The sequence below is a fragment of the Bufo bufo genome, chromosome 3 (genome assembly GCF_905171765.1).
Source record: "Bufo bufo chromosome 3, aBufBuf1.1, whole genome shotgun sequence".
Classification (NCBI taxonomy): Eukaryota; Metazoa; Chordata; class Amphibia; order Anura; family Bufonidae; genus Bufo; species Bufo bufo.
This window is the reverse complement of record NC_053391.1, coordinates 557,028,071-557,049,610: the sequence shown is the minus strand read 5'-3', so window position 1 is coordinate 557,049,610 and position 21,540 is coordinate 557,028,071. Positions and strand designations below refer to the sequence as shown.

The window sequence follows — 21,540 nt, the reverse complement described above, 5'->3', positions numbered from 1 at the left end:
GATAGGCCATCAACAGTAAAATCCTGAACAACCCCTTTAAACATTGTGATGTAAGCCATTTCAGACTGGGCTCTCCAGTGCGACCAAACATGACCAGAGTCTCGACCACAGCAGGTGCTGTTACAAGACACATGCAAGTGAATGTGACTGGGCTGCTTCTGCAATACCAGACACAATGCTTGGATGAATGTGGCACTTTGACACAAGCAGAAGGGAATGAGGCGAATAATGTGCTCTGCTGACAATACTTTGTGATTCATGGAGGTCCCACCCGATCACAATCTCATACTGATGGGATATTTTAGCCACAGGCAGAATAGTTGTAGCATTGTTCTGATGGCTGACATTTTAAAACTTGAATCAATACAAATATCGTATATTACACAGAACAGGGGAGAAAAATATGCTTTAATGAAATATGATCACTGCCTTTTATTAATTTCCTCTTGGAGGGTCTGTATTTGCAATAGCAGAGTCACTGGAAGCATCCCAGTTAATAAAGGACACATTTCCTGGTCTGCGCTCAGATAATAAGAGATAGACACGTCTCTGTGTCAGCTTATATTATTGGAAGGAAGGGAGCCTCATCGAGACAATGTATAGCACTGACTAATTCAGTACAGTAGGGTGACAAAGAATAAAAGGCCTTTTGTCATACTAGGCGGCAAGTGTGTGGCACACTGCCAAACTGCTCGTAAAGAAAAGTATATCATAACTGCTTAAAGAGTCAATCGACGCTGAAAGTCTATCGAAAAAAAAAATGAAGACGTATCTGTAAGTGTCATGCCGATCTGGAGAAATGGTCTCCCAGCGCTGTATTCCCCAAAAGGAGCACGTCTAAAGGGGAATACAGCACACAATATAAAACAAGACTGCAGAACTAGTGGCACAAACCAACAAATGAGCGTCAAGTGTTCCTTTTTCTAAGTTGTGATCTGACTGGTTGCTACAGTCTAATCTAGTTTTTATACATAAATCCCAATAAGGTGACATATGCTAGGATGCTACAGAGAACAAACAAACACCTAGGGCCATATTACCCTTAGCAACCTATCAAAAGCCACATCTTTATTTAAAGGGGTTCTCCAAAACTGGGAACCCATTTTCATATGGGCAGGCAAGGTTCACCAAAGTCTCCCAAGTCACCAGCACTACAGTTCCAACACTGATCTTCCTGGTCCTCAGTTTCTGGTCCCTGATGGATCGGAAGGGTGATGTGCTGTCTACATGCACATCACCGCTGCCTGCCAATCAATGACTGCTGCCACTGCTGAGGTCAATAATTGGTTGGCAGTGGTGATGAGCATGTAGACAGAATGCCACACTTCTGGTCCAGAGTGGACCAGAAGTGGAGGTAAAGGGAGTTTGGCGCTGGAACCGGAGAGTCAGTGACAAGTGAGTCTTTTTATTTAATTACTTGCATCATGCCTTCACATATAAAAAGGGGTTCCAGGTCTCCAAGAACCCCTTTAACACAGTACTGCTTAGAAAATGAAAGCTGAATCTGACTGGTTTGCTATGGTCTACAAAGCCAGTGTTTTCATGGTCACAGCCTTGATAAATTAAAGGGGGTCCTTCAGTTGCTGCTGGTGTTCATTAAGTGATGGATCTAGCACTACGTCATCAGTTCATGATGGAAACCACATTGCAATCACCAGTGCAAAGGAAAATTAGAGAATATGAGTAAAAAAAAAGCTGCTAAGTTTCTGCTTTTATTTGCAAACTACCTTTTTATTATTTCTAATATATGTGGGATGCAGTTATTTTTGACAGCTTCCATTAGTATCTCAAAACTGAAAAACTTCCACATTATTAAAGGGGTTGTCTGGGTTCCTCATATCGATGACCTATCCTCAGGATAGGTCATCAATATCCAGTCGGTGATGGTTCTACACCTGGTACCCCCAAAGAACAGCTGCTCCCAGCAGCCACCGGAACGACCACTTTGAACAAAGCCAGAAGCACAGCTCTGTTCCATGTGTAGTGGTCCTGCCAGGTTGCTGCAGTGCAGCTCCCATTCACTTGAACATGCAGGGAACAGTTAAACAATGGGGGTTCCATATGTCAGTCCACAACCTGAGGATAGGTCATCAATACTGGGAGCCAGGACAACCCCTTAAAATATCCTAGTAACTAATACAGTCCTTTGGAATTAGGAGGTATAGCCATAGCCACTTCATATAAGAGAGCACCGTTCAGTGATTAACAATGATATGATGATATGAGAAAAAAAACACGCCTCCTTACCTATTGATGGGGGAGGCGAACGCCGATTTATTGAGACCATGTCTCCCAAACCAGAAGTGTTACCACCAGATCGCCTGAATACAAGGAAAACCATTACTCTAGCAATTAACTATATGTCTTATTAAGATAAATAAGCAATGTGATGGCGCCTTACCTCGCTTTCTGCTCCTGTTTCAGTCGAATGGCCTCTAGCCTCTGAGGGCTTGGAATGAAGGCGATGTCTCCCCCCTCTTTTACTAGCCTCCCGATCCACCAGTCATTGTTGTATTTCTGGGAAATAGGTGAAACAGAAAAGGTAAACTTGGAAAGAGGTCAGTTTAGTGATGTGCCCACTGTGCCAAGAAGGCATGTGAATATTCACAAATATTCTACATGACCAAAAGCATATGGGTGAACCCTTATAATTAATAGGATTGCACATGGCAACTTTAAGAGGTTTATAAAGACAAGAATACAACCACACAGTAATAACAATAATGGATCTTACTGGAGATATTCTGATATTGTGAAGTGGAAATGTCTAGGAGTCACATCATCTCAGATATGAGACGGTGGACAACACAATTGCTCACAAAATGGGACAGGCTAGTGTTCTCACTGTAAACCTTCTAGAATCCACACTGGCACTGCTCCTGTACTGGCATTGTATATTTTGTACAAGAGTATGCTGGTCTACAGTAAACCCACCCCTACCACCACCTCACTGGAAGCAGTAGAAACAAATAGTGGTCATCATGAGTCATCGTCTAGTGGTCTGATGCCTTTTTTTACACTCACCTCTTTGATATGTAGAAAATCTTTGGCTTCAAAGTTGATAGCAGTTCCCTGAACTGGGCATTCTTCATCCAAAGCTCCACAGTAACTGACATTGGTCCTGACAGCAAAAGCAACTGGCTTGAGCTGCAGAAGGAAATGTAAAAGTTTCCCATGGATTTTTTGTATTCTTGACCGCTTTCATCACAAGCTGGAAGCTAAATGATCAGCTATCACATTATCCTGGTAGTTAGAGTGGGTTAAAGGGTGGCAATATAGTGGCCCCCCTGATATATGTTGGCCAAACACACCGATTTTCAGTGGGACCGGCCAAACATCTAATCATTCGGCAAATCATGGGATATAAGGGTATTGAAGAAAATGGGTCGGCACTGCGGTTTGCACGTGGTGCACGCGTCCAGGGAAGGCGTTCTACTAGTATATAGCGAAGAAGGAATGGCCCTCTGAAGATGCTATTGTGCCTTGAATAAACATTTCTTCATATCATCAAAAAAGTGAGTGCTGGTCGCTATATACATGGGATAGCTCAATTTTTTTTCTCTCGGGGGGTTGGAAGATGCATGGCCATTTCACTATTAAAACACCAATATTACTGAAGTATGCGCTAACTGGCTATCTAGTAGCGCCTCCATATGGCAGACTATAGTACTACTGTGGAATCCCTGGCAGGTGAGAGCTGCTCAAAATCTCTGTTTTCTTTACTGTATATGTTCTATGCTGCTCTATGCTTCTATGGACACCAGGGGAGTGCGACTCCATTTTCTTGTTCTGGCACATTACGTGTACTGTACCGTATCCTGCCTTCTAAACAGAAAATCATTTCCAGCGTCCAGCAGTTATTTCTCACTTTTGTCATATCTATATTAATCATTTGATAATTTTTTATTTATTTCCATTTTTTTCTTATTTTGAGATGATAATTTGAGCTTCAGAAGAATTCATAGCCAAGTTCTGGTTTCAAGTTACAATACTTTCAATTGACAATAGTGATAACACATGTGGAACTTTAAAGGGGTTGTTTTGGATTTTTATACTGATGGCCTATCCTCAGCATAGGTTATCGATATCTGACTCCCAACACCCCCGCTGATCAGCTGTTTGAAGAGACTGTGGCGCTCTCAGAGTGCCCCAGCCTCTTCCTAGGTCAATGACGTCACTGTACAACGGTCACATGGCCTAGGCGCAATGCAGTGCCATTCAAGTGAATGAACCTGAGCTGTGATACCAAGCACTTACACAATACAATGCTGCATTTGGTAAACTGTGAGCAGGCCGCTGACCTCTCTGGAGTGTTGTGGTCTCTTCAAACATTTGATTGGCAGGAGTGCTGGGTGTCGGACCTTCACTGATCTGATACTTATGACCTATCCTGAGGGTGAACTCAGCAGAATGTAATGATACCTTTAACTTAGCGTTGTTTCATGCTGGAGAAAAAGTAAAATCATTGCAGTAACACATGTGTATTTCCTTTGTGTGTATTTAAACAACGCAAAAATAAAAACTGAGGAAAAAAAGGCTTATTGGACATAATTTCACACAAAATTCCAAAAATGGGTTGGACAAAATTGTTGGCACCTTTTCAAAATTGTGGGTAAATAACTTTGTTTCAAGTTTTGATGCTCGTTCAAACTCACCTGTAGCAAGTAACAGGGGTGGGCAATATAAAAAACACCCGAAACCAGATTAAAAAAAAGGGAGAAATTGACTCTTTGCACTGTGTGTGCCACACTAAGCATGGAGAACAGAAAGAGGAGAAAATAACTGTCTGAGGACTTGAGAACCAAAATTGTGGAAAAATATCAATAATCTGAAGGTTACAAGTCCATCTCCAGAGATCTTGATGTTCCTTTATCCACGGTGCGCAACATAATCAAGAAGTTCACAACCCATGGCACTGTAGCTAATCTCCCTGGATGTGGACGGAAGAGAAAAATTTCTAAAAGGTTGCAATGCTGGACAGTCCAGATGGTGGATAAGCAGCCCCAATCAAGTTCCAAAGAAATTCAAGCTGTCCTGCAGGCTCAGGGAGCATCAGTGTCAGCACGAACTATCTGTCGACATTTGAATGAAATTAAAGTTATGGCTGGAGACCCAGGAGGACATAAAAAAGCTAGACTACAGTTTGCCAAAATGTACGTGAGTAAGCCAAAATATTTCTGGGAAAACGTCTTGTGGACAGAGGAGACCAAGATAGAGCTTTTTGGTAACGCACATCATTCTACTGTTTACCAAAAATGGAATAAGGCCTACAAAGAAAAGAACACAGTACGTACAGTCAAATATGGTGAAGAAACAAAGATATTTTAGAGTTGTTCTGCTGCCTCTGGCACTGTGACTGTGTGTAAGGCATCATGAAATCTGAAGATTACTAAAGGATTTTGGGTTGCAATGTAGCGCCCAGTGTCAGAAAGCTGGGTTTGCGTCCTAGGTCATGGGTCTTCAAGCGGGACCCCAAATATACTTCAAGAAGCACCCAGAAATTGATGGGAACAAAGGGCTGGAGAGTTCTGAAGTGGCCAGCAATGAGCCCGGATCTAAATCCCATTGAACACCTGTGGAGAGATCTTAGAATTTTTGATGGTTATAGGAAGCGATTGATTTCAGCAATTTCTTCCTAAGGGTGTGCAACCAAATATTAAGTTGAGGGTGCCAGTAAATTTATCCAGCCCATTTTTTGAGTTTTGCGTGAAATTATATAATTTTTTGCTTGTTTTCTCTGTTTTTTTTGTTCTTCCAATATACACAAAGGAAATAAACATGTGTATAACAAAACATGTGTAATTGCAATAATTTTCAGGGTGAAATAATTCATTTTATGGAAACATTTCAGGGGTGCCAACACTTGCGGCCATGACTGTAAGTGCACTAAGATCAGACTCAAGCCACTCTGTGCACCCTTGCTCCTCCCTCTCCTTCTAGATTGAAAGTGCCACTTCCCTGCATAGTCATCTTGCCGGCCCTGTCAATCAAGAAAGAGGGAGGGGCTGGCTGAGGAAGCAGGAGGAGAGAGAGTGGCTTTAACCCTCCCTTGGTGAACTTAAATGGGATGGCCCCTTCTGGGACATTGGTGGCATATCGCTAGGATATGCTATCAATGTCAGGTAGATGTGGATCCCATTTCTGAGATCTGCTCCTATCTAGAGAACAGGGCCCCCAAAGGGAAGGAGAGCACATGCTCTCCATTTATCACTAAATAGCTGAGCAAATGCTCACTACGCAAGCAGGACCACTTCTCTATTTACCGCTATGGGACTGCAAGAAATAACCGAGCCAGGGCTTGGCTATTTTTGCTTTCTGCTGAAATGCTGGCTTTTGGACAGGAAAAAAAATGTTGCATGCAACATTTTTGTCTTGCCAAAAACCAGCACTTATGATGGAAAGCATCAGGATCCCTGCGGGTTCCCATTATAATCAATGGGGTCTGACAGTGAACGGCAGTATCCGACTGGGCCTGATGCAGTGAACTTTGGCAGGCTGTTCTCTGCTGGATCAGTTAAATGGAGGTGGGAACCTACCCATACTCATAAGTATCCACTAGGGAGCATGGATAGATATATGGAAATACTTTTGCGGACCTATAGGAATTAAACAATAGGATTCCTTTACTGTCAATCAAATTGTACTTTTGTATTGAACCTTTTTTATGCTTTGGATTTAAAAAAGTGTATCATATGGACCAGAATACATAACTGAGCCCACCTGGAGGTACTGTTCAACTAAGGAACCATATAGAAGGTGCTAATTTCCCCACCAGACACCAGTTATATGCACAGAAAAATATGAATGCAGCACAGAATTTATGAAAAATTGTGGATAAAATAGACATTTCTTTATTTTGGAAAAAACTTCTATGAGGTTAATAAGTCTCCAGAATTTTTTAAAATTATTTCCTTATTTGTTTATTGCATTGGAAACCTCTAATTAATTAAATGTAATCAATGGAACAGATAGAGGCTGCAGCTTGTGTGCATTGGTACTTCATATTTATGATACCTAATCAGTGCTCTCTGGACACATGTATTATGCTTTGCAGTGGCGTAGCGTGGGGGTTCAGGGGGCGGTTGCTCCGGGCGCCAAATTGCAGGGGGCGCCAGGCAGCAAGCATTTCAATGAGGGCCACGGGAGCCTATGGCTTCCGTCCCATCCTTTATGCCTCATAGGCTTCAGGCCAGTAGGCCTGAAGCCTATGAGGCAGTAGAGCAATGCAGGAGGTCACGATTACCTCACTGTGACCTCCTGCATCGGGTCTCACGAGATGAAGCAATGACGCGGCGTGGGAGAGCACAAGCTGTGATGGAGCGAGGTAAGTATTTTAAAAGTTTTTTTTTTAAATGTATGTACCCTACCCTAATTGCGGAGGTACTGGGGGAACTATGGGGGTGGGGGAGAAGCAGAGAGAGGAGGACCGAGGACATTATACTAATAATTAAGAGGGGGACATTATACTGATAACAAAGAGGGGGCCATTATATTAACCCCTTCCCGACCAGCGCAGTAATAGTATTCACGTGACTTGCCGCGCAGCGCCTGTCCGATCAGCGGCGAGGTCCGGAAGTCACTAATAGCCGGACCCCTGCTATATGCGCCGGCATCTGTGAAAACACAGATGCCGGCGCATTAACCCTTGATGTGCCGCAGTCAGCGCGTGATGTGATGTGTGGAGGGAGGGAGAGAGCTTCCATTGGGTCCCCACGCTGCTGTGATGGGGACCCGATGGCAGGGAAGGCAGCCCGATGCCTTCCTTAGGCATCGTGGCTGCCTTCCTGTAAGGGCTCATGCACACAAAAAACAGATCTGCAAAAAATATGGATGACATCCGTGTGCATTCTGTATTTTGCGCAACGGAACAGCTGGCCCTTCATAAAACAGTACTATTCTTGTCCGTAATGCAGACAATAATAGGACGTGTTCTATCTTTTTGCGGAACGGAAATACGGACATACGGAAACGGAATGCACACGGAGTAACTTCTGTTTTTTTGGCGGACCCATTGAAGTGAATGGTTCCACATACGGTCTGCAAAAAAACAAAACAGAACGGAGACAGAAAGAAAATACGTTTGTGTGCATAAGCCCTAAGCCTTTGAGATCCAGCCCCCTGGTTCTCACAGGCAAGCAGGCTGTAAGTGTATTACATTCAGTAATACACTTACAGCCAATGCATCACAATACAGAAGTATTGTGATGCATTGTAAAGGGGATCAGACCCCCAAAAGTTGAAGTCCCAGAGTGGACATAAAATAAAAGTTTCAAGTAAAAAATAAAAAGCGACATATTAGGTATCACCGCGTCCGTATCGACCGGCTCTATAAAAATATCACATGACCTAACCCCTCAGGTGAACATCAAAAAAATAAAATAAAAACTGTGCTAAAAAACTATTTTTGGGTCACCTTATATCACTAAAAGTGCGACACCAAGCGATCAAAAAGGGTGTATGCCTCCCAAAATAGTACTAATCTAACCGTCACCTCATCACACAAAAAATTAGCCCCTACTTAAGACAATTTCCCAAAAAATAAAAAACTATGGCTTTCAGACTATGGAGACACTAAAACATGATTGTTTTTTGTTTCAAAACTGCTTTTATTGTGTTAAATGTAAAAAAACAAAACAAAAAACAGACATATTAGGTATCGCCGCGTCCGTAACAACCTGCTCTATGAAAATACAAACAACAAATCCCAGCGCACGGATCCAACCAGGTAGGTCCTGTGTTAGCAGTAAAAAAGAAAACTTGATCCAGCACTTGTGGGATAGTTACTCCAGCTTTATTGATGAAAATTGATCACATACAGTGGACCCCTCTGCACACTGGTAACCCCTTAGTTAACTAAAGGGTTACCAGTGTGCAGAGAGGTCCACTGTATGTGATCAATTATCATCAATAAAGCTGGAGCAACTATCCCACAAGTGCTGGTTCAAGCTTTCTTTTTAACTCTATAAAAATACCACATGACCTAACCCCTCAAGTGAACACCGTAAAAAATATTAAATAAAAACGTCTTCTTACATCACAAAAAGTGAAATAGCAAAAAGTCATATGCACCCCAAAATAGTGCCAATCAAACCGTCATCTCATCCTGCAAAAATGATATCCTACCTGAAACAATCGCCCAAAAAATTAAAAAGCTATGGCTTATGAACACTGTAAATAACAAAAAATAAAAATGGTGCCAAAACAGCTATTTTTTGTTACCTTGCCTCACAAAAAGTGTAATATAGAGCAACCAAAAATCATATGTACCCTAAAATAGTACCAACAAAACTGCCACCTTATCCGGTAGTTTCCAAAATGGGGTCATTTTTTTTGGAGTTTCTGCTCTAGGGGTGCATCAGGGGGTCTTCAAATGTGACATGGCAGCTTAAAATTATCCCAGTGAAATCTGCCTTCCAAAAACCATATGGCGTTCCTTTCCTTCTGCGCCCTGCCGTGTGCCCGTACAGCAGTTTACAACCACATATGGGGTGTTACTGTAAACTACAGAATCAGGCAATACATATTGAGTTTTGTTTGGCTGTTAACCCTTGCTTTGTTAAAGGAAAAAAAAAAAGATTAAAATAGAAAATCTGCCCAAAAAGTGAAATTCGAAATTTTATCTCAATTTTCCATTAATTCTTGTGGAACACCTAAAAGGGTTAACACAGTTTGTAAAATCAGTTTTGAATACCTTGTGGGGTGTAGTTTCTAAAATGGGGTCATTTTTGGGTGGTTTCTATTATGTAAGCCTCACAAAGTGACTCCAGACCTGAACTGGTCCTTAAAAAGTGGGTTTTGGAAATTTTCAGAAAAATTTCAAGATTTGCTTCTAAACTTCTAATAGCCCCAAAAAATAAAATGGCATTCACAAAATGATCCAAACATGAAGTAGACATATGGGGAATGTAAAGTAATAACTATTTTTGGAGTTATTACTATATATTATAAAAGTAGAGAAATTGACATTTGCAAATTTGCAAATTTTTTGACTCAATTTTACCACTGTCATGAAGTACAATATGTGACGAAAAAACAATGTCAGAACGGCCTGGATAAGTAAAAGCGTTTTAAAGTTATTACCACATAAAGTGACACATGTCAGATTTGCAAAAAATGGCCTGGGCAGGAAGGTGAAAACTGGCACGGGGTTGAAAGGGTTAATAATAAAGAGGGGGGCCATTATATTAATAATAAAGAGGGGACCATTATATTAGTAATAAAGAGGGGACCATTATATTAATAATAAAGAGGGGGACATTATACTAATACCAAAGAGGGGGCCATTATATATACTAATAATACAGAGGGGCCATTATAATAATAATACAGAGGGTCCATTATAATAATGATACTACAGAGGGGGCCATTAATATTAATAATAATACAGAGGGGCCATTAATATTAATAAAAATAATAATAATAATACAGAGGGGGTCATTATAATATACAGGGGGAATAATATTATGGGGAATGGGGGACTATCTGTATGGCTCTAGCACAGTCTTGGGGGGCAGCAGGATGACAGTGTTGAGACACCAGGAAGGAGAGGATAATAATAAAGTGAGGAATCAAAAAAAAATCTGTGAATCTCTGCAGAGACGAGAAGCGGCTGAAGGAAGGTATCATGGCGGTCTTATCGCGGAATGAAGACGCTGAGGAAAGAGTCTACACCCAGGAGACGTCTCTAGATCTAACAGGTATGGTGCTGTATTCTACTGTATATTTAATAGTGATGTATGTAATGTCCTTCCAAATATCTGTTTCATGGTAGGATTGGGGGGGAACAGTTAAAATCCCAAGAGCGGGAAAATTGACCCCTTACAAACACAGACAGACGACAGAGGACTTTGAGTACGTGTAACCTACCAGGTCACCTTTGATCTAGTCCACAGTACCACCCCTAAGGCAGGTTGGAGTGGGTCTGACAGGACAAACCAAAGGTAGGTAAATGTAAGACCACAGATGTGTACTTAAAGTTGCTCGTGGTACACTGTCAGGTCTACAAGCATGCCAGACAGGCAGAAAAAGGGTTGGTCTTACCGGTAGAGGACAGTCAGGACCAGCACCCAGGGTGCACATACAGAGGTAATCCTTTAACTTGAGAGGGTCTTCAGGTAGTCCATAGTCCATAAGGGCACATTTCCCCTCAAGGGTCTGCCGACTGTCTCAGGGGTAGGGAGTCTGCCTCAGAACAGTGGAATTTACGTTGATCGGGTCCTGGGGCCTTTTGTACAATCCCTGCCCTCGTATGTGAGAGACACTGGTGATCTACTTACCAAACTGGAGAACCTCTGTCTAAAACCTAGTTGGTTCCTGGCTTCAATTAATGTCGAGGCTCTATATTCTTCTATCCCCATGATAAGGGTCTCTTAGCTACTGCACATTTTTTGAGAGCCAGGGGCCAACAGTTCTCCGCACATAAGGAGCTGGTCCTTGACCTTTTGAATTTCGTGCTGTCCAGTAATTGCTTTCTTTTTGACAGTCGGATATACCACCAGCTTAGAGGCACCGCTATGGGTAGCTCATGTGCGCCGTCTTATTCGAATTTGCTCCTGGGCTGGTGGGAAGAGACAGTCGTGTTTGGGGACACGTCCAGCTGGTATGCCAAATATATCGTCCTCTGGGCCCGCTACATAGATTACATTTTCATCCTGTGGATCGGGTCAGAGGTAGACTTCAAGAAGTTGGTGGAGCTGAACCACAATACCATTAACCTTAGGTTCACCTCTTTAATTGTGCGTAACGATCTACCCTTCCTGGACATATCTATATCCAGGGATACTAAGGGGGGTTTACAGACCACCTTCTACCGGAAAGCGACAGCAACGAATTACCTGCTTAGATGGGACAGCTGCCACCCCATCCCGCTAAAACGGGGTATCCCGGTAGGTCAATATCTAAGGTTAAAACGCAACTGCTCGGAACAAGGGGAGTTTAAACGTCAGGCAAAAGACACTTCCGGGAACGTGGCTACCCCGATAATACACTGAGACAGGCCTACCAAAGGGCACGGGCCGAGACACGCACTAAACTTCTACATCCTACCCTGTGTCCTAAAAATGACCCACAAAAAATACTATGAGTTAAAGGCACATTTGACTCAGCGGCCACTCAAATTAAAGAAATCCTTGGACGTAACTGGGATACCCTCCTGATGGACCCAGATCTGGCTGATGTTGTTAGTTCTTACCCCTCAGTGACCTTTAGGAGAGGCACCAATTTCAGAGATCAATTTGTCCACAGCATTACAGTCCACCGAAAAAACGGACGTGGTTGCACAGACTGGTCAGGGGATGCTTCAAATGTGGTCGCTGTAGCTTCTGTTAAATTGTCACCCAAGGTAAATCACTGGTGTTGGACTCTGCGGGCAATACCCACTTTATACGAGATTTCATCAACTGTTGCACTGCAGAAGTTATCTATCTCCTTACCTGCGAGTGCGGAATACGATATGTGGGGAAAACACGCAGAGAATTACGAATACGTATGGGTGAGCACATCAGCGATATACGCAATAATAGGGATACTCCGGTGGCGAGACACGTTCATTCCGCTCACGGCGGCCAGACCTCAGCTGTTACATTTTTAGGCATTGAATCAATCAGGAAACCCCAACGAGGGGGCGGTTGGGACAAACGGATCCTCCAGAGGGAATGTTGGTGGATATTTAAACTTAAAACCACCAACCCCCACGGTCTAAATGACCAGCTACAGTTTGGTTGTTTCCTGTGATGTGTGATCATGCTTATCTGTATAGAAGTGCCCTCCGCCCGTTGCACTTGATGAGGCGACAAGTTTAGTGGGACGATGGGCAATTTATCACCATCATATGCCCCGTCTTACTACTCATTCCCCTTCCCATTCCCTAGGCTTTCCCTTTCTCCCACTAATGTTACCCTTTGCCAGCAGCTAGTACTGGTGTCTCGGTTTCAAGTCACTCTCCCTATCTGGATTCTTAGGTCTGTACTGCCTAGAATGTCCCTATATCGGTCCCATGCTGGAGGGGTACGTCCCAATGTCCCCTCTAGCACTAGCAGGAGTGTAGATGAAGTAGCTTGTTTCGTTCAGTCACCAGCTCCTCCCACTCTGTGCTATGCTGTACAGACGGCCCATGTTGCGCAATGCTCCTACGTCGGTGAGGCTGCGCTTAGTATGGGCTGTCTGACTTGCTGGAACGCATGCGCGAACTTTCACGGAGCGCGCCGCACCACATGACGTATTACTAGTCACGTGGACAGCAGCTCCCGACTATGCGCCTGCGTAGTCCAGTACCCTCCCTCCCCTTCTCTTTAAATAACGCCGGCGCGCTCTGTCGCGCTGCCAGACGTCAGCAGAACGGCAGCAAGCTTTTCTACCTCTGCCGGGTTCCCTGGGAATAGGCCATACGCCTTCCAAGGAAATTGTAAGTAAACTGCTTTGACATGCTATTGTATGGTGCCGTAGCTAGATCATTGCTCTGACAGGATTCTATTTTGATGTTTCCATTCTACAGGTGTCAATGTGGTATAGGGCCATACGCTCGTCACAGTCTGCGCCACTACAATCTTTTTCCCCCCCGCCCAGCTACATAGCTGTTTCAGGAGTGGGGGTATTCTATTTAAGACCCTTGTCCCCTGATGATTTATGGGGTTTTTATAATCACAGCTATCCCTCTGTAGATATATTCATATATGAAACGCGTAGGGACACTTGAATATATCACCACCTTAGGGTTCTATTTTTATCACAACAATTTATGATATACACTTGGCCTCTACACTTTGCTCCTGGCAGGGCCATTTAGGGTTATCAGTTTAGGGTAAGGTTCCGTACGGGGCCACCCTCCTGCGGGGCTAGGACCCCGTGTTAGGAGGCTTTTTCAGGGTACAACAGGTCAAGTAGGGCCTAACAGGGATAGATTCTCTCCCTGAGGCCCTCTCTCATCTTGTTGACCCTCTACCTGAAGACCCTCTCAAGTTAAAGGATTACCTCTGTATGTGCACCCTGGGTGCTGGTCCTGACTTCCCTCCACTGGTAAGACCAACCCTTTTTTCTGCCTGTCTGGCATGTTTGTAGTCCTGACAGTGTACCACGAGCAACTTTAAGTACACATCTGTGGTCTTACATTTACCTACCTTTGGTTTGTCCTGTCAGACCCACTCCAACCTGCCTTAGGGGTGGTCCTGTGGACTAGATCAAAGGTGACCTGGTAGGTTACACGTACTCCAGGTCCTCTGTCGTCTGTCTGTGTTGCATGTTTGTAAGGGGTCCATATTCCCGCTCTTGTGATTTTAACTGATAACATTAAATGTTACGTTTTAAACACGTTGCTGCCCCCTTTAGTTTCATGTAGTTTAGATTGCCGAGCAGTATTGGGGTCAGGTGCGACGGCACCACCTTTCCCCCGAGGGACCATCCTTTTGTATTTCATTATAGGATTGGGGGGAGGAGATTGAGAATTTGGCCCACACTGTAGCAGCCCAGCCCCAGACTTCAGGTCACACTGTGCGTGTTCAGAATTCTGGGGGCTCACACCCATCTACTACATTATCTGTACTCAGAGAGTTATCACTGTGTTATCTGTGGAGTTACGTAGGACTGCAAGTGATATCTACTACATTTTCTGTAAAAAGGGACGTGGCCACAGGCTGGGGGGCGCAATACTTGGCTTGCCCCTGGTCCTGGCAACCCACGCTACGCCACTGGTTCACATCACATTTATGTAATACATAGGATTTTGTATGCAAAAACAAAAAAAGACTGAAAAAGAAAACCACAAAATTTGAGTGAGATCTAGGAATCCAACTTCAGAATCCCAATTGTCTAGACAGATAAAAGGAAAGGGAAGCAGCACTCCACTCGATTTCAGTGACGTGTTTGCCCCCAAAGTCCACATAGCAATGTTTCAGATGTTCCCTGCAGCCATTTTCAAGCTTGAAAACACTGCTTTGTGGACTTTGTGTGAATACACATCAATGAAATAGAGTGGAGTGCTTTACTTTTTTTTCTGTATTATCTAATATCTATGGCATATGATTAACAGGTTTATGCCTGGACACCTTTTTTTGAAGGGGTATTCCAGGATTTTTAGATTGATGGCCTATCTTCAGAATTGGCCATCAATATCTGAACAGCAAGGGACCAACACCCCGTACACCCAAAAATCAGCACCAGAACTACACAGCTTCAGTCATTGTGCAATGGACAGAGCGGGTTACAGCTGCAGAGAATGGGAGCAGCCCTACAGTAACCAGTTCAGTCCACTGGTTCAGTCCAGTGAATGGATCTGTGTAGTCCCTGCACTGGAACTACACTGGAGTAGCAGATTGTCAGGGCTACAGGGTTTTGGTCCCATGCCGATTTAATATTGGCGGCCAATCCTTGGGATAGGCCATCAATATAAAAATCCTGGAAACCCTTTTAAGTTATTGATGTTAATAGCCATTTAAATTCTTCAGCACCACAAAGCAACGCAGAGGTGAAGGAAGGTTCCTATTTTAAAGAGTAGAAGCCAATGGACCGGTGGATGCAAAACCAAGGTATACGTTTTCAGGGTATCTATTTTGAATCTGCCTGTCAAACAAATCCAGACATATACCAAAACTAAATGTATGCCTAAAATGAAAATAATTTTTTGCAGTATTCCTTTTTAATGTCTTCCTCAACTGTATCAAATGTAATGTGAACAGAGGCTTACAGGAAAGGATAATTCTGGATAACCTGCTGCAGGGCTCTTGGAAGCTGAAAGTCCTAAACATTAAAATATAGTTGGAAGAGAACAATTAATATCAGCTTTCCTATGTGTTAAGCAGGAGAAGAAGCATCATAAAATGCTGCCAAATCCTTAGGACAAAATAATATTGTTTAAAAAAAAAAAAAAGTAAGAAATTAACTGAGGATAGAGATACGTACCCTTGCTCTGTCGAGCTGTTCTTGAGCCTGCCTCTCCACCTCGCGGCGGGCAGCCTCCCGATCCTCCTCCAGTGACACGTCGGAGTCTAACGATGGACGACTTGTGTAGGAATCAGCTGAACCCTGCAATGGAAATGCAGTGATTAGTCATAAGCATTCCTCAGCTTGCCTTTACACATTTTGATATTCTGTGCTAAGACATTTAAAGGAATCTGTCAGCAGATCTGTACCTATGAAACTGTCTGATCTGTTACATTGCTGAGAAAAATGATGTTTTAAGATTTGCAAATGATCCTCTAGGAACAACAGAGAAATGGCACAGCAAAACACAACACCACCAGGGTACATATCCCCTTTAAGACTCTTTCGTCTTCACATGCTAGAATCCCCAGTTTGAGTGCAGATACCAGATCCTAGGAAAATGCTGTATAAAGGCACAAATCCTTGGTTGGACCTGTTCCCACTATGAACAAAAGATCCTTAATCTCTGCCATTGAATAGTCTTGTTTCCTGGTACTCTGCAAATTTCGGCAACTATAAAAATGCATGTGACTCTTTAAAACTGTATTTTTATCTTCATTTATCCAGGATGAATAATTTAAAAATGTGCAAGACAAGCAAAGTTATTTTTTATATTACACAACCAATAATAATCCCTCATAATAACTGCAGATCCAGCTAAAACGACTGGATACAGTGAACCGCAATACTTTTATCCATTAGGAACCGTGTGCAGGGTGTCAGACCACCGCCGATCAGATGGAGATGACCAATCCTGGGGATAGGCCATTACTTGTACAGGGTTAGACAATCCCTTTAACCCTTAAGGACCAGGCCCAAATTTGTTTTTTCCTCCTCACACTCAAAGAGTCAGAGCTTTTTAAATTTTGCGTTTGCACTGTCATATAAGGGCATATTTTTCTGCGGGACAATTTGTATTTTTCAATTGCACCAATTTAAAGTCTTATATTGGAAAAAAAATCTTTGTGGGGTGAAATTGAAAAAACAACAACACAATTTCGCCAAGGTTTTGATATTATGGTGCTCACTGTGCACTAAAAATGACATGATGTCCTTACTCTGCAGGTTAATATGGTAATACCAAATTTGTGTACCGTAGTTTTTATTTTGTTTTACTATAAAAAAAGACTAAAAGAACTGTGAGAGGCTTCTTTTTTGCGGGGCAAACTGTAGTTTTTATTAGTACAATTTTTGGGATACATATGGCTTTTTGATTACTTTTAATACATTTTTTGGGAGGGAAACATGGAGTCTCTGGCATTTGAAGACGTTGCCTACTTAGCAGTGCATCGTGCACAACTTTACAGACATATGTGGCACCCTCTCTGTGCCTAACCCCACAGATGCTGCGCTGCACACTCACTATTAACTGCGGCATCGGAGGGGTTAAATGATCAGGTTCATCTCAGCACAGCAGCCCGCTCCACATAACTCTAAGTATAATGACGTTCATGTACGTGATTATACGTTACGGGGTTAAAGGAAGTCTGTCACTAAGAAATTCACTGATAAACCAGGCACAATGCCTTGTATGCTCAGCTGTATTTAATGACAACTTTCAGTTAGTGATCTGTTGCCTCATTCTGAAGAAAAAGCACTATTAGTACATAGGCAAATAAGCAGTAAGGTGCACCAAGGGTAGGCCCAAATCACTCTGTGCACCCTTGATCATCCTCCTTTCTCTGCCAGCTCCTCCTTCTCCTTGACTGACAGGGCCAGGTGAGATGACTTTGCAAGAACCTGGCTTTGTCAATCAAGAAGCAGAGGGCAGGCTGACAGAGGACCCTTAGGGTACAACACAGCACAGTTGTGTCACTCTTGCAATGCGGCCACGCCGCGGTAAAGTCCTGCGCAGCCATATGGCCTGCAGCGGGCTCTAAGTAAACTAATGAAGACCGCACTGTTTAGTCAGTCTACATTGAAAATGGCAGTACCCCTAGAAAATCAAGAGTAATCAAGTGCTTATATTCTGAGGAGTACCAACAGAGGTGGAATGACATATTGCATACTGCCCACTGAACTCAATTAATGCAGAATTCCTGTAAAGGAAACATTCTCCTGTCCTCGCTATCCCTAGAAGTATACAAAACGTTAGGTTGAGTCATGGATTTGGGTGCCACTTGGCCAAGACATACTGTTATGGATCATGAAAGGGGGTTCTGTCAAGTTGTTTTGTGGACGCACAGGCCTATTTTTTTTTAACAGATCCCCCAATGTCTCTCTGTGTCATTTTCACATTTTTCTTTCTTGAGATTTCCGAGTACAATTATATAAAGAGGTTCACTACTACTATGCAGTATTATAAAGTAGTTGCCAACAGTCCTGAATTTTCAGGGCCTGTCCCAGAGGCAGACTGGCAACTTAAAGTGGCCCTGAAATAAAACTAAAAGTAGGCTGACCAAATTGACAGAAGATGGAGCAACACAAGCAGGGAGGGCCAACACAAGTTGGTGGGGTCAGCCATACCATCTGTAGTGCCAGTAATGGTGATACAGTTGAATTGAGAAGGGCACCTGTGGTACACGACCAGGTACATAAGTTCCTGATGCTCTCATTGTTAATCAACGCAGCATCTTGTACCCAGAGACTTGAGGAGCTCTTGGGTGGCCCCCTTGGGTATTGGCCCATCTGGAAATTTCCCTCTAGGGTTTATGTCTGCCCCTAGACTGTCCCTAATTTTCAAAGATGGTTCCTTGGAAATTCAGGCTGTCACAGTCCAAAAATGGGTAGGGCTAATACGAGCCCCACCTATTAGAGGGGGTTATCGGACAAGTTTGGGGGTATTCCAGGGGTGGGGCTTACATGCCCCAAGTTTATATGTAGATGAGATGCTAGATATGTGTTATGTCTATTTATTAATATCTGATGCAAGTATTACGTTTTTGTGAAATTTTTATTCACTGTTCAACAAAAAAGCTGCAATACAGAACATTTCTTTTTAAATCCCTATGTTGTCAATGGTCTCCATCAGTGGTCTCCACCACAGACACATATTCCACATTTGTGCCATCATCCATTGTGTGCTCAATCTGCCCACAGATCAGTAGTCAGAAAAAAATCGCCCCTGCTCGCTTCCTCCATCTCAAGCTTTCCTCCTGAGGTAATAGGCTCTCTAGAGGATTACAGGTCTGCCTCAGCAGCACAGTACGGCTGCAAATAACAGGCAAACACTTTTGCAACCATTACCTTTAAGTGATAAATGAGCTGATGTCAAAACATACTCATAAAGCAGTATGAACATATCAGCCCGAGACAGGATTACACCGTGTGACAAGATCTCAGTCTGGTGTGGTCTTGTCACCATGCAGGCTTCAGAACGCTTGGTCAGCTATGTCCACAGAAGAAAGTCTGAGTGGTTCTGTAGGAGTATTAGTCATCCATGGTCACCCCAGGTTACTAGAAGAGTCTATTACCCTGAGTATTAACATCTTCAATGCTGTACAAGTACTAGTTCATAAATTAGCCAACTGCTCTTCACTACTGCTCAAAATATATTTCCATGCACCGGATCCTATTGAAACATTTTCGGTTTTTATACAACCATCTACTCATTTTGGACCCTACACACATGAATTTGTTTTTTTTTCACCTCTAAAACTGCAATAGAATTTTTTTTTTACATACTGAATGCATTTTAAGCCATTTTTATTGGCCTTTATTTTTCAAAACAAATGTGCCGTATGTGTGGGTGTTTTTTTCAGGTTTTTTTTGCTTTTTTTTTTACCATAGAGGAGATGAAAAAAAAAACACCTAAAAATGGCAAAGGCTTTAAAACGCAGAGAAGCCACCAAATAGAAAAAAAACACCAGTAGGCAAAAAAACAAACAAACACTTATCTGCCTGTATTCTAAATTTCTTACAGACGTGTGAATGGACCCTTAGAGTTGTCATTTTTTTTTTTTAGAAAGAATAAGTGCAAAAAAAAATCACTAGAACCAATACACACCACAAAATGTATAAATCCACCCTAAAACTGAATTTAAAACAAATTTTAGTACATATGGAATTCATGCCTTTCAGGAGTATATAAAAAAAAATATATATATATATATATATATATATGTATTAAGGCTAAGGTATTGCCGTATTTGTGTGAGGGGAGGCTCCCTCTCACAGCATATAAGTCTCACCCGCATAGCCTAGGTCGCACGGCTCGTCGCTTTTCCGCCCAGGTTCACTTCCGGGTCGGCACCTTCGGCAGCGGTCAGAGGCGTCACGTGGCAAACAGCGATCAGAGTCTCAGCGTCAGCTCTGGTTCTACGGTTGAAAGCATCTGACTAAGGTGATGAGGTTTGGGGGGGGGGGGAGGGAGGCGTTGGACGTCGTACATGGCAAGAACGACACTCACTTTGCAACATGTGTGCGGCGATCACTGGCCACTGTGCTCTCACTCAGCGGCTGTTCGGTCACAGCCTGTGCAGCTACGTTCGCATCTATGAGCATGGCAGGGACATGTGTTACGTTGGGGCAGGTGCCGCTGCTGCATATGCCTCACTGGGCGGCTTCTGAGCATGGTACACGTGTACTGGCAGATCATGGTCCCTGCGGCGAGGGCCACAGTCACGGTGGTTCTTGGCAGGGCAGTCTGGCAGTGCACTTCAGTACCCTCAGTCAGGTTTCTCAGGGCACATTGCCTGGTCCGGCTCATGGCCACGGTCTTTTAATATAACTAAGCAAGTACTTACTGCAGGCAGCAGCCCACACACCACACCATCTCATGGTTCTCATTTTCACACACATAGTAGTTTTCATATCCTTAGTCTGCGCAAGGCAAACGCATAGTGGTTGCACATCTAAATATTAGTAGCATGGCTCATAAAGTTTAGGTTATCAAGGTTCTAGGTGGTAACCGCAGTATCTTTTACAGGTCAGTAGGATCATCATCCCACAGTACATATTGCAACTACGTGTCTCCTGTCACTTTGTTTCCGGCAGGTAATTAAAAAATAAATAAATAAATAAATAAAATAAAAAATAAAAAAGGGGGGGGAGGGGAGAAGGTAAAGGTGATGCGATATGTTGAATCATTTTTATTTTTCTCCTTTCCTTCCTTCTCCCCTTTTCCCCCTTCAACTTAGACTGGTAGCACGTACCCGCATTGATTCAGGTAGGTGACACATGGTCCTTTATGGGGCAGGAGTTTGTGTCACGGTCTAGTAGCACGAGGGTGAAGCACATTCTACACTGGGTATTCTACTCCTGGAAAAAATAAAAAAATAAAAAAATATATATAAAAATATAAAAGAAAAAAAAAAAAAAAAAGAAGGGGGATACATATATTCCTTTTCATCCTCTGTCGTGACCGTAGGGCACTAGGTCCTGTCACGAATACAGGATTCTTTGAGCCTGTCACGGGCGTGGTTACGTCACATAGACCTGGCAGGTCCGCAGCTCTTGGGTCGTTTTGGGACGGGTACTGACGTTCGTGGTCTGTCATGAGTGCAGACACTCGTGGCTTGTTACCAATAGGCATACGTGGTCTGTCACTGGTGCGGGCACGGGGTCTGTCACGTCTACACACGCTCAAGGCCTGTGCCGACTGCAGGCGCCTGTAGTCACAGACGCTCAAAGCCGTCACGACTGCAGACGCTCGGTCGGTTGCGACTAAAGGCGCCAAAAGTCTGTCAC

General features: G+C 43.2%; 1 protein-coding gene across 2 annotated transcripts in view; it reads right to left on the bottom strand.

The window, feature by feature from the left end:
- CACNB3 (calcium voltage-gated channel auxiliary subunit beta 3) overlaps window positions 1-21,540 on the bottom strand; it is a 184,015-nt gene that overhangs the window by 45,623 nt on the left and 116,852 nt on the right. Inside the window, exons 2-5 of one of the 2 annotated variants that reach the window (XM_040425514.1) lie at window positions 15,892-16,014; window positions 3,025-3,147; window positions 2,402-2,517; window positions 2,248-2,321 (exon numbers count right to left, since the gene is read on the bottom strand). In XM_040425514.1, coding sequence (XP_040281448.1) covers window positions 2,248-2,321; window positions 2,402-2,517; window positions 3,025-3,147; window positions 15,892-16,014 — 436 coding nt within the window. Of the gene's footprint in view, window positions 1-2,247; window positions 2,322-2,401; window positions 2,518-3,024; window positions 3,148-15,891; window positions 16,015-21,540 lie in introns of those variants that run through there. The other variant, XM_040425515.1, reaches the window with a different exon arrangement.